This window comes from Nerophis lumbriciformis, linkage group LG05 (genome assembly GCF_033978685.3).
Source record: "Nerophis lumbriciformis linkage group LG05, RoL_Nlum_v2.1, whole genome shotgun sequence".
Lineage (NCBI taxonomy): Eukaryota > Metazoa > Chordata > Actinopteri > Syngnathiformes > Syngnathidae > Nerophis > Nerophis lumbriciformis.
Window position 1 is genome coordinate 21955089 of NC_084552.2, and position 13837 is coordinate 21968925.

The following is a 13837-nucleotide window of genomic DNA, read 5'->3' on the forward strand; positions in this document are numbered from 1 at the left end:
GAGTAAAGTCACGTGATAGCGTTATTAAAACTAGAAAAGATGTCAGGCAGTCTGTGTTAGAGGTAAACGTGCTTGTTGGTAGTTGTTTAAAGTTGCGTTGCGTCCCGTTTGAGGCACTACGGCGCATCGCAAAGCAATGGGGGCAGTGCCGCCCCCGCCCTTTCACGTGTTCTCAATGTTTAGTAAAGAACACAGGAGCAGGCAGCAGGCAACGTGACCAGCGAGCCCCGTGCTGCAAGCTCCGCCCCCGCCCCTCGTCCAATAGAACCCATGTGGGCGCGGCTTGGGGTGTCACGTCCGCCAATGAGAGGCGAGCCCATGCAGAGTCCATCCCCGGGCACGTGTGTTCCTGCGTGTGTACTCTCCTGTTTAGTGTCGAAAGGGTGTGGGGGTAGCAAACGAAAACTGTCGAGTGGAGAAGAAGCTGCTTCCAAGTCTTCGTCAATACAATTTTGGATAAATGACATAGTGGTACAATTTCTGGACACCTCAGCCTGGAATACAACGTCAACGGATCTCCTTTTAAAGAGGGAAATAAAAAGGTACGTCGTTTTGCTTCGAAGTATTACGCGATATAATCAGCGAATTAATACAGGTGTGCGAAGTCGTCGAGGTATTTTGTCTCATCATGGTGGATCTGTGCGTGTTGAGTTTACAACTCGCATGCTAACAGTGTTGCATTGTGCAGGACACTCTGTACCTGCACGCCCACACCCGTGTTATCCGTACCATCAACAGTGGTTTTGTTTCCACGCAGGATACTGTCAGCTCGAGTCGACAGAAAAACAAACAAATATCCGTCTCAAAATGGTTAATAGGTTAATAATAGCAGCCTAAAATCTGATCCACTAACACAAGTACACAAGTTGATGCTGGTTTTCTTGCTGGTGCCAATGGCGAGTGAACAGTGGGGCTGGGCTGATGTGCAACTCAAGGCCTACACTGCAACCTACAGACCGACATTCCCAAAAGGCACGACACGAAACCCAGATAAAAAAAATATAAGCAGTATTTAACATCCTTGAATAAAACTATCAATCATAAAAAACATGCACTTTCAACATCTGAGTGTTTTTTTTCTAGTCCAGTATGCATACAATTGTAACACTTGTTGCTTTGATGGCAATATATCACTTTTGAAAATGAGCAACTTATAATTATTATTATTATTAGTTAGACACACTTAAATTGTTATATTTAATAATATATTATTGCTACTATAGCTTTCAATCGTTATTTATAAATGCACACTCTAAGGCAGGGGTGTCAAACCCATTTTAGATCGGAAAATCTGCTCCACTTGTAAAATCACGGTACGATTACTTAAAAATAAAGAAAACTTCAGATTGTTTTTCTTTGTTTAAAAATAGAACAAGCACACTCTGAAAATGTACATATAATGTTTTTTTTACACTTGCATCCATCCATTTTCTACCGCTTGTCCCTTTCGGGGTCGCGAGGGGGTGCTATCTCAGCTGCGTTCGGGCAGCAATGAAGTGAAGTGAATTATATTTATATAGCGCTTTTCTCGAGTGACTCAAAGCGCTTTGACATAGTGAAACCCAATATCTATGTAATATTTGAACCAGTGTGGGTGGCACTGGGAGCAGGTGGGTAAAGGGTCTTGCTCAAGACTAGGATGGCGGAAGCGGGGATCGAACCTGGAACCCTCAAGTTACTGGCACGGCCACTATACCAACCGAGCTATACCTGGTTGGGTAAACCCTGGACAAGTCGCCACCTCATCACAGGCCAACACAGATAGACAACATTCACACACACACACACACACACACACTAGGGCCATGTTGCGGTTAATAGTATTCTATCTTTATTTGTCGTTATTCACACTTTCTGAATAAATTATGTGATAATGTTCACCAGTCAACTCATTGGTGTTAATCTTCAATCTATCAAGATAAAAAAAATACTATCAAACTCAAACTACAGGATGTTATTCATGTAGTTTGCTCATTTTCCTCGACTGGTGCACTAACATATGTTTTTTTTACATGTGCAGCATAATCTACAAAGATACAAATAATTGGTATTGCGACATCTAGTGGACACATTTAGAACACCGCTCTCTTTTATTCAAACATTTTGGCTAATTTTTATACGTAACAAACTCATCCCGAGGGCCGGATAAAACCTGTTTGCGGTCCCGGGCCGTATGTTTGACACCCCTACTCTAAGGTTATCTGTATTCAAATGATGTGAGCTGCATCCAATTTTCCACACTAATGTTGTTTTTGCAAGCATGCAACTGCTTGAGTTCATACCAATTGCTTCTTTTGAAGTCTCAGTCTAATTTCTTTGTTCTGTCATCAATAAAACCCTCCTGGCCACTACTAGAACCCAAACAGCTTTCTTAAAACGTTTTCAAAGAATGAGTCCTGTTTGATTGTTTTAAAATGCTTTAAATATGTTTTGCTTGGATGCTCGCACATGCACACACTGAAGTGTCACAATAATTGTAAATGTTAATTAATATGCTGTCAAAAATACAGAGTTAACTCATGTGATTAATTACAAAAAAATTATCACATTAACCGTGTACATACGCAGATTAATCATAACTTTTTTTTTTCCGCACATTCTATTTTAGCTTAAAGTGGAACTTCACTTTTGTTTTTGTCAACACATGCGCATTCTTAGTCGTTCATAAACGTAAATAAAAGTAAGCTTGGAGCCAATGGGAACCATGATGTCATAAAACCCAATACATTACCATCCAAAAAGCACCAACAATAATCCATTTTCATTTTGTGACCTAAATATTAGCCAAGTATTAGCGATATTGTTATTATGAGTGCTAACATTAAGGACCTACATTTAGCAGCGCAATGATCAGAGAGAGAGGTAACTTCCTTATGCTGCCGTATTGACATCATCTGCTTTCTCGCCTCGGAGATCGTGAACATTAATTTTATCATCTAAATCATACTTCTCACCTTAATATTTAAATGATGTGGACATAAACTGAGAAGTTGGTACACTTTGACAGCCAACTTAGACCCGGAAATGACGAAAAAGACCCGAAAAGATGCTTTGTTACACCCCACTTTTTTTCTTCCTCACAAGGATTATGAGCCATTCTTTATCTAAATGAGAATATATCAACATCCTAACAGTTAGTATCCCACTGAGCGCAGACATTGTACTGTAGGTAATGGTGATGTTTATATGTATATATATATATATATATATGTATATATATATATATATATATATATATATATATATATATATATATATATATATATATATATATATATATATATATATATATATATATATATACATGTATGTGTATATATATATATATATATACATGTATGTATATATATATATATATATATATATGTATATATATATATATATATATATATGTATATGTATATATATATATATATATATATATATATATGTATATATATATATATATATATATATATATATACATACATACATACATACATATATATATATATATATATATATATATATATATATATATATATATATATATATATATATATTTGTCTGTCTGTATATATACAACAATTGTGACGTAATGTATGAAGTGATGATAGAAAGGCAGCAGCATGTCCCTGCCAGAGCTGGCCTTGGATCAGCTGACACATGGCCGCCTGTCGAGGAGCGTGGGGGCGGAGCTGAAAGCAGCCAATGAGAGGCAGCCGGCACTGCGCACAGGCAGACCTCTGCACAGCCTGCTCTCTGATTGGCCCTGTAGGGGAGCCAATCCGGGGCTGTTCTTGCACTGTGGAAAACACGTCCAAGTACACGTGCCGAATGTACCAGGGGAAAAAAATGCTGTATGTGTAGGGTTACTTTATTCACCGGTGGAGCTCATGGGAGGTCCGCGTTAAAACGAACAAATAGATGTACAATGGTGCATGATGGTATATATATATATATATATATATATATATATATATATATATATATATATATATATATATATATGCATATAGATATATACGTACACTGCAGTGGGGAAGTATGTTCCAAGTCAAGTGTCATGTTGTGTTCTCTGCATGTGCTGGTGTCACATTGTCATTATAGACGGTGTGTGGGCGTGGGGGAAGAAGGTCCACTTATTTTTGCATTACTACAAAGTCACATACCAACAGCATTGCTAGTAAGGACTTATTAGTTGTTTATTAGTTTGCATTGATACTTACTTGCCTGTTGAAGTCTACTTAGATGACAGCCCGGCTGGCATATTTCTCAGCTGTAACTGCTCCTTTGCTCTGGTCCAACTGTAGAGCTCGCACTTCGCCATGCGTGAGTGTGCATAATACATCTGACCAAGCAGAATGCTCATTAGCATTTCAAAGGCGACAGAAACCAGCAGCAATTGATAACATATTTCTCTTTGCAGCATCTTCTCCAAAGTAATTTTAGTTGTGTGAGGTACCCTTGTCACCTGTCATCCTCTTGTCAGGTCTACTGAGCAATCTGAAACCTGCCAAGTCATAAGTATCAACGCATGTACGTTTGTGTGGTCAGTACAGGGTTGTAGGTCAAACCGCTCTGACCAGATTGTGCACCTAAAGCTTGAGACGTTGGGCCATGTGAGAGTAATTCATTTGAAAGGCGTGACGTTCGTCTTCCCCGTTGCACCTGTAGGCTTTATAGGATTATGAGGCTACTGAAGAAATAAATAGCACTAGTCTTTTACTTGCGTAGGCACTGACCAGATATATACTTGTGGATACTATTCAGAAACAAACCAGTTTATTAGAGCTCCTGCAGATTATCTACCCCTGTTTGTTTTAAATTGTCCTCTGGGTGGATTAAGCTATGAAAACTGACAAATGTCCTACTTAACTCAGGCACTAACGCATGTCCACCTGTTCTATATTGAGATGCATGCATACGTATTTGCTGTTTAAAAAAGGGGCCTTCGGTTCTCTAAGGCCTTTTTTAATTTAAGGTGGACAAATGAGGTGTGCCCACCAAACAACACTGTATAACTACGGTGTCTGATGATCAACACTTGCTTTCATCATTAGAGTCCTTGGAAGACCCTAAACATTACTAATCTTTTCATAATCACAGCCCTTAGTTTTTTGGTTCTGTTTCCAATTCTCTGTTTTTCTCTTGTCTTAGGAGGCCTTCACACTGCCAGCAACACATCTCAAGAGGCGAGAACGAACAAGATCTCATTCCTCTCATTGGTCTGCTTGTGCCAAGGCTGTTTCATATCAGAAATTCATCTTTCCCAACTATTTGAATATCAACACAACAAAGGGTTTACATCCATATTTTTATTCAAGAAACCATGGTATTCTCCCCATAGTTGTAATCACGAGCAACCATCACCATGATTCACTTATATGTGCATAGTAGTCCTACCTAAGTTGAAACTATTCCACTTATTCTTTGGCTGACACCTTCATAAGGTCTCATCCAAGTCTAGTATGAGTTATGAGATCTCTCAATTAGTGGCGAGCAGCAACACCCGGGGGCGAGTGTCAAGGGCTGCAGACAAAGACAAAGATCAGGACCCTGAGTCCAAAGGGTTAAACTCTGTAAAAACCACAGACGCAGATGTCTCCACTCCGGAGCAGGGAATCAGCAATGGTGGTGGCTTATCCCCCAGTGGAGGTTCTGGATCTGGAGACCAGAGGGGGCTCAACTCGGACGACATGGACGGGCTCTCCAGTGGCAACGACTCTGGTGAGAGGGAGAGTGAGGGCGGCACAGAGAGGGAGAGCGGCTCTCGCGGAGGCCAGTCCATTCGCAGCTCTCGCGGGGGCCAGTCCATTCGCAGCTCTCACGGCTCGTCTAATGGCAAGGACTCCGGCATGATGGATAGCCACAAGAGGTAAGCTCACATCTATCAGTGTGTGAATGTGAAAATAGTGTCAAAGCGCTATACAAGTATAATCCATTTACCATCGAAACACGAGTCATCTTTGAAGCGTTGATTCTAAAGCTTCCGCCATTTTGCAGCTCCAACTCGCTGAGCCTGTCACCCCCCAGTGGCTCCCTGGCCTACAGCCTGCTGTCCACCAGCTCAGAGCGCGACCCACCTTCCACCTCTGGCTGCAGCAGCAACCAGTCAGCAAGGGTCCAGACGCAGAAGGAGCTCATGAAGGCCATCAAAGAGCTAAAGCTGCGCATGCCGTCCGAGCGCAAGTCGAAAAGCCACTCCAGCACTCTAAATGCGCTGAAATACGCCCTGCAGTGTGTCAGACAAGTCCGAGGTGAGATAATGATTTTATCATGCTTTCTTTTACCCCCACCTCTTGGGCCAAAGCTAATGTGTGCCATGCCTTATGTCCATGTGTGCAGCCAACAAGGAGTACTATCACCAGTGGAGTGTGGAGGAGTGTCACGGTTGCAGTTTGGATTTGTCTGCCTTCACGATTGAGGAGCTTGACAACATCACTTCAGAGTACACCCTGAAGAACACTGTAAGTTTGGACCTCAGTTTTCTTCCTTCTTCAGCTCACCTACAATTCTTTAGAACAAGGAATTGAGGAGTCAATCGAATATTCACTTGTTATATTCTGCTACTCCTTTCTTCACAGGACACCTTCTCAATGGCAGTGTCCTTCCTGTCGGGTCGGGTCGTGTACGTGTCACCCCAGGGATCATCCGTGCTGCGCTGCAAGCCGGAATGTCTCCAGGGGAAGATGTTTTCCGAGCTTCTGGCCCCGCAAGACGTCAGCACTTTCTACAGCGGCACAGCACCTTGCCGCCTGCCCCTCTGGGCCTCCTGCATTGGATCTGGTGAGATGAAACGCCACAGTACCATGATCCACCGTTGCTGTCTGGAACAATCAGAAACGTCATCATATGCTTGTGCAGTTTGGTTTGACCCTCTCCTTGCTCCATTCAGCCTCGCCTGCTGTGGACTGTACTCAGGAGAAGTCCATGTTCTGCAGAATCAGCGCCGACCAGACACGTGGCAGCGGGATGCGCTATTACCCTTTTCGCCTAACGCCCTACCAGCTCACTATTAGGGACTCGGATACTGCCGACCCCCAGCCCTGTTGTCTGCTCATTGCAGAGAGGGTCCACTCTGGATACGAAGGTACTATATTTACCTGATAATTTATATTTTCATACAAGCTGTTGTTCACTAATCAGTGTTTATAGAAGAAATAATTATCAAAAACACTATTAACTTATTGTGACTAGGAGCCACTGATAATGAATATAATGTCATACTAACCCTGCACTCACAGTTCTAGAATATAATTGAGTTTGTGGAAATGGAAAAGACTTCACGTGCTACCCTCATGCAATCCAATCTCACAGATTTTAAACATCTTCCTACGCACAGGCGTCAAGTCGTCTGATGCATTTCATGTTTATGTATGTATATGTGTAAAACATGAGGCATTTGGTTGGGTCTGAAACATATTTCCACCCCTCCCTTCTCTTCTATCCCATTAGCACCTCGGATTCCTACAGACAAGAGGATCTTTACCACCAGTCACACACCCACCTGTCTCTTCCAGGAAGTGGACGAGAGGTCAGTTTCCCAACTTTCCTAACCGCCCTAACTAGCGCTTGTTTGACAAAGCTCTACATTTTATTTACAGTGAAACCCATTTAAGTCGATCCTGTTTATGTTGTCACCCTGTCCATGTCGACAAACTAATTCCCACTTTAGTCGAAATTTATTGATATATGGTCGACCCAAAGGGATGTATTAGAATGTGCACGGTGACATCCTGGGTAATTTCTTTTAAATATCAGCCTTTCTATGTCAATGTGTTTTAGTATTGTTAACTTGATCAGTATTATCCAAGCGCCTGTGAAAAAAAAGTCCATTATTTTCGCCCATTCACCTTGTCTCTGGGCAGTCACAAGTAATTGTACAAGCTATGGCTATTTTTGGTTCTACAAGCGCTTTTGTCTCCTTGATATACCGTAGTGATGTTCTACAGTAGTTTTATTTGTAATGTGCCGATGAATGAAAGGTAATCTGGTCTCGATGCAGGGCTGTGCCATTGCTAGGCTATCTGCCGCAAGACTTGGTTGGAACCCCAACTCTGCTCTACATCCACCCTGAAGACAGGCCGACCATGGTGGCCATACATGAGAAGAGTGAGCCTAATTCATCTTCTATTATCCCTTCTTAACTTTGCACGCATGTTTATTGTCTCTGTTGTTGCTTCCAGTCCTTCAGTTTGCTGGGCAGCCATTCGAATATGCACCACTGAGGATGTGCGCTCGCAACGGGGAATACTTAACCATTGACACCAGCTGGTCGTCATTTGTCAACCCTTGGAGCCGCAAAGTGGCCTTCATCGTAGGCCGCCACAAAGTCAGAACGTAAGTGTACCTCCTCGCAGACTGACAGTGTTTATGTGCACTAAGATGCACAATGAATGACAAGGCACCGCACTCTCCTTCTTCCAGGAGCCCGCTCAACGAGGATGTGTTCACGTCACAGGAATGTGAGCCCCGCGTCACAACGCCAGATGTTGTGCAACTCAGCGAGCGGATCCACCGTCTTTTGGTGCAGCCGGTGCACAGCGGCGGATCTCAGGGTTACAGCTCGCTGGGGTCCAGTGGGTCACGGGGCTCGCGCCGCTCGTACCCGCAGCACCCGAGTGCCTCGGCCGCCTCCTCCAGTGATAGCAATGGCCCCGTCATGGACGACGCAGCGGCGGCAGTTGTTTTACACAAGCCTGTGAGTCTAAAAGGTTAAATGCCTGGCCGTCAAAGTGCCACTGTACTTATTGTGCCATTCATGCATTTGTGCCACATATTATAATGAGCTAACATTGTTTTTCGTGCACTGGTTGTTCCAGATGACCTTCCAGCAGATCTGCAAAGACGTTCACATGGTCAAGACTAACGGGCAGCAGGTTTTTATCGAGTCTCGTAACAAGCCGGCACCCAGAAAAAACACCAGCACAGGTAATAATATTAGACTACCTAATTAGAGCTGCAACATTCAATCGGTTAATAAGATTAATTTGATTAGAAACAAGCTTTGCTTTATGTTCTGTTGCTTCGAATGATTGTTTAATGAGTATAAATAAAAAGTGCCCTGAACTTTAAATACGAGAACATAGTTTGCACTAGAGCGGTGATGTTTGGGGGCTATGATCTGCGTGGTGGCGTACACAGAGATTCATTTTTTAATATTATTAATGCGCACATGTTAAGTAAGTTCAATGTTGATGATGTGCATTTATTTATTTTTTAATCTATTTTCCTTTAAATACACATTGAGGCTATAAAGTGTCTTGTAGCCGATTAATCAAACAAACTGATTGGTAGATTACTGGATTATTTAAATAATCTCTAGCTGCATGCAGCCCTACATACCTCAGACAAAAAGCTGGCAGAAGGGAGTCTAAAGTTGTTTTTTTGTTTTGTTTTAGCTGGCATAAGCAGTCGACTGAAAGCCATCAACAACGACCCAATCCGTGGTCTCATTGCTGACGTGACCAAACCTCTCAAAGACATGGTACCCGCTCCACTTGTCCAGAAAGATCCCCAACCCGGGTACTCCTACCAGCAGATCAATTGTCTGGACAGCATCATAAGGTACTAAAGCGGCTTCTAATCTCCAAGGATTTGCTTCTCATTTGACTCGTGTGGTAAGCATCTTGACTATCCTCTACAGGTACTTGGAGAGCTGTAACATTCCCAACACGGTCAAAAGGAAGTATGGCTCCTCTTCCTCGGCATCTGATGAGGACAAACAGCAGGACGTTATCGGAAACGCTAAACTGGTGGCCGAACATCCTCCTCTTCCCCCACTGGCGCTGGCCATGAAAGCGGAGAGTGTCATCTCCATCACATCCCAGTGCAGCTTTAGCAGCACTATTGTGCACGTTGGGGACAAGAAGCCTCCTGAGTCAGGTTGGTAGTCATCAACTGAAGTCTTAATTAAATTCATTTGAATGGATTGTAACTCATTTGTGTTGTCTTCTCACCTAACAGACATCGTGATGGAGGAGGCTCCTACCACTCTTACACAAGCTCTTCCTAACACCTCCCCGACTCCTCCCTCTAATGGTCCCCCTCCCATCACTCTTCCTCCTCCTCCTCCTCCACCCGCCAAAGCTTTGCCCCCTCAAGTCACACAGCCAGATAGGGACAGCTGGCGCAGCGGGAGTGTCGCAGGGCCAGCAAGTGGGGGCGGCCGCTTGGGTCTGACGAAAGAGGTACTTTCTGCGCACACCCAACAAGAGGAGCAGGCCTTCCTCGATCGATTTAAGGATCTCAGTAAGCTGCGCGTCTTCGACCAGACTGCGTCTTCGACTGTGCGCTGCCCCACCCCCGGCCCCAACCCTTTGTCGCGAGGTAGCCCACTCTTCATTTCACTCTTTTCTTCTTGTGGAAATCACGTAAAAACTAATTCCAATTCATTTTATTCAGGTGTGCGTTGCTCTCGTGACTACCCGGCCGCAGGGGGAGGCTCCAGTCACAGACGTGGTCGTGGTGGCAAAAGAGTCAAGCACCAGGAGTCTTCCGACCAGCACAGCTCTGCGGGTCCAAGTGGGATGTGTCGAGACCCCAGAAGCAACATGCCCCTTGGAGCCCTGACCAATTCTTCCTCTTGGCCATCTGTTTGCTCTCAGCCCAACATTCCCTCCACCCCGTTTGCACCTGGCATGGTTCCGATCTACCCGGTCTACCCGCCACTCCCTCAGCCTATTCCAGACGCATCACATTTCCCCCCTGCCCAGATGGTGCCGCCCATGATGGCCTTTGTGCTCCCGAACTACATGTTCCCTCAAATGGGGGCGCCCATGTCTCAGCAAGGCACCACACACGTACCGTTTTTCAATCCAAACTTTAACTATCCTGGCACCGCCCCTATCCCGGTCCCAGTCCCAGTCCCGGTCCCGGTCCCGGTCCAAGTCCCTGTCTCCTCAGTCGTTCCCAACCCGGTATGCGTGCCTGGCACAGGCGCGCAGTCTCGTAGCAGCACCCCGCAGTCCTACACACAAATACCTGCAGACCGCGAGGGTGCAGGGTCGCCACTATTTCAGTCTCGGTGCTCCTCCCCCCTCAACTTGTTGCAGCTGGAGGAGTCACCGAGCAACCGTTTAGAGGTTGGCACTGCCTCCCAACAAGCCACACCCACTGTACAAGGTGTCACAGCCGGGGGGCAGAGTTCAGCCAACCAGAGGAGCTCTGATGACAACACCAAGGAGAATGAGACTGTAAGCGCACAGATGACGACTCTTACAATTATTTAACTAGGTGACAAACATTCACACTCACCGTCTTCCATCATAGGGGGAAGCCAATGAGTCCAACAACGACGCAATGTCAACTTCCAGCGACCTGCTGGACATGCTGCTACAAGAAGACTCTCGCTCTGGCACTGGCTCAGCTGCCTCTGGATCAGGGTCCTCAGGGACGAGGTCCTCAGGTTCTGGCTCAGGTTCCAACGGATGCTGCTCCTCTGGAACCAGTGGCACCAGTAAGTGGATTACTAACACCGTCACTTCATATCACGCTTCCAGCTTTCTAACTGTTAATTTGGTGTCCATCCAGGCAGTAGCCAGGGCAGCCACACCAGCAAATACTTTGGCAGCATTGACTCAATAGAGAACGACCATGCCCGCAAGCAGCCGGCGGGCAGCGGTGGAAGCGCCGGAGGGGACGGTGGCGAGGAGCAGTTCATTAAGTGTGTCCTGCAGGACCCCATTTGGCTGCTGATGGCCAACACAGACAACAAAATAATGATGACCTACCAGCTGCCTATCAGGTAAAACAGGGGGCAGTTAATGTAATGTAGGGGTATAAAAAAATAGATTTTCGAATAAATCGTGATTTCTAATCGATTTAAAAAAATCTTAAATATATTTTTTTTTGTTAAATTTTTCCTGTCCAGACACTCAGGGAAATCATATTGTTGATATAGATCATCATACCTGCTGTAAAGATTTACTTTAGAAAATACTTTATTTATTTTGACTTTATTAAATGTTTGGATAGATTTTTTTGAATTTTATTAAACAAACAAAACTAGTTTTCTTTGTAGTAATATAAAAATGTATCACTATTGTTAATCCGTTTTATGGAGGAATGTAGAAATGGCACCCAATGTTATTAAAAAAAAGTATTGATTTTGAATCAAGAATCGATTCTGAATCGAATCGTGTGGTGCCCACAGATTCACAGCCCTAGTAGTCGCACGTTGATAAGTTGTGCGATCCAGTTCTACAATCCGTTATTGCGTTACAGGGACATGGACGCGGTGCTGCGTGAGGATCGCGAGAACTTGAGGAACATGCAGAAGCACCAGCCTCGCTTCACAGAGGACCAGAAGAGAGAGCTCAGCCAGGTGCACCCATGGGTGCGCACAGGTCGTCTGCCTCGAGCCATCAACATCTCTGTGAGTGAACGCTACACTCTACTCCACTCTGACCTTTGCTCGGTCAAGATAAATTCTAATGTCTTTTCTTTTTGACTCTTCCCAGGGTTGCACCGACTGCAAGTCTCCCACGTCGACGCCGCCCGCCGCCCCCTTTGACGTGGAGCTTCACGAGATGGAGCTGTGCTCTGTGCTAAAGACTCAAGAGGGGGTTGCTGTGAAGGTGAAGAAAAGCACGTCGGAGGCAGCCATGGAGGAACATCACCCAGAGGAGGAGGAGGAAGACAAAACACAGAAGAGCCATCAAGCAGAGGACTTGGTGGAGGACATCACTCCGGCCTTGGTCTGAGGCATGAAGTCAGAGGCCAAAGGGTTAAAAAAACACTTTGATTGTGCACATCCAGTGACGAGAGGGTGCATGCTGACAGGACAGCTGCTGTTTCTTCACGAACACTGAACTTCTATGTGACCAAGGACAATACAGGAGCTTCACGCTCTTTTTTTTCTAAACCCCTTCTTTCGCTGGTGGCTCATGTGTTGAGGACAACAAGGGAGGCAGGTGAATGTGGATGGATGTACTTCACCACTTTTCTTCACCCTGACGTCAACACGCGAATACAATGTACAGAAAATAAAAACATGTTTTTATTTTGTATAAAAAAAAATTGTTTATAGTTTTATACATGTGAGGATGGAGCAGCTAAAGAGAGAATGTTCCAATCTGTCACGATTATGAAGTGGTGATTTGTGTAAGGAGTCTTTATTCTCTCTTTTCCCACTGTGTGGCGCTGTGGTGATCATCATGTGATATCCCGCTTCGTGGCGTCAGTGAAGTCTGCAAATGTTTCATATTTTTGTCAAGTTCTTTGTACAAAAAACGACAATAAAATTATGTGAAAGACCTTAAAATATGATGTACTTGCGCCTCCTTTTTTTTTTTTTTTTTCAGCTGTACCACGCCTAAGCTGTCCGGTAGGCTATTCTTTCAGCATGCGCTTGGCACGTACAAATACGTGTCAGGACGGAGCTGCTGCTGCTGTGCACGCTGCAAACCGCCCATTTCGCTGTGGTTTCTAACCCCAGAGGTCACCGCAGCTTAAAAAAGACCATGGAATGCCCTTGTTTGGACTAAGCAGCAAAGTTCACTGCTCAATGACAGTACTTACATTAGAACACAAAGAGCAAGAACAAAAGAAAACTTACACCTAAATCCTACATTTGCATTTGTTTCATCCGCCAACATAGCAGCCACCAGGGGCCCTCACTCTCACACGTAAATGTTTCACAGCACCTTATAGATGCTGAACTTCCAACTAATGAAAGCCTGGTTTGTAGTTGGTGTAAAGTAGCAATTTTGAACGCACACACTCATCCAACAGTGGCACTCTGTGTAGCACACACACACCTGAACACCTCTTTTTTCCATATGCACCATTTACAGCTGCAGTGTACATGAAGCGCCAACATCTTCCTCTTCCTCTCCGCCCTCTTCGCCCGTCC

General features: G+C 44.5%; 1 protein-coding gene across 1 annotated transcript; it reads left to right on the top strand.

Moving 5' to 3' along the window:
• The first annotated feature begins 351 nt into the window (after nt 1-351).
• Nucleotides 352-13246, top strand: per1b (period circadian clock 1b). The gene is made up of 19 exons (XM_061961107.2): nt 352-542; nt 5140-5857; nt 5986-6239; nt 6328-6449; nt 6567-6768; nt 6878-7072; nt 7438-7516; nt 7988-8094; nt 8169-8322; nt 8410-8683; nt 8805-8913; nt 9384-9549; nt 9629-9867; nt 9949-10311; nt 10387-11177; nt 11254-11440; nt 11515-11728; nt 12208-12358; nt 12444-13246. Exons 2-19 carry the CDS (start codon nt 5451-5453, stop codon nt 12684-12686), a joined length of 4257 nt encoding a protein of 1418 aa, XP_061817091.1. The 5' UTR covers nt 352-542; nt 5140-5450; the 3' UTR covers nt 12687-13246.
• The last annotated feature ends 591 nt before the right edge of the window (nt 13247-13837 follow it).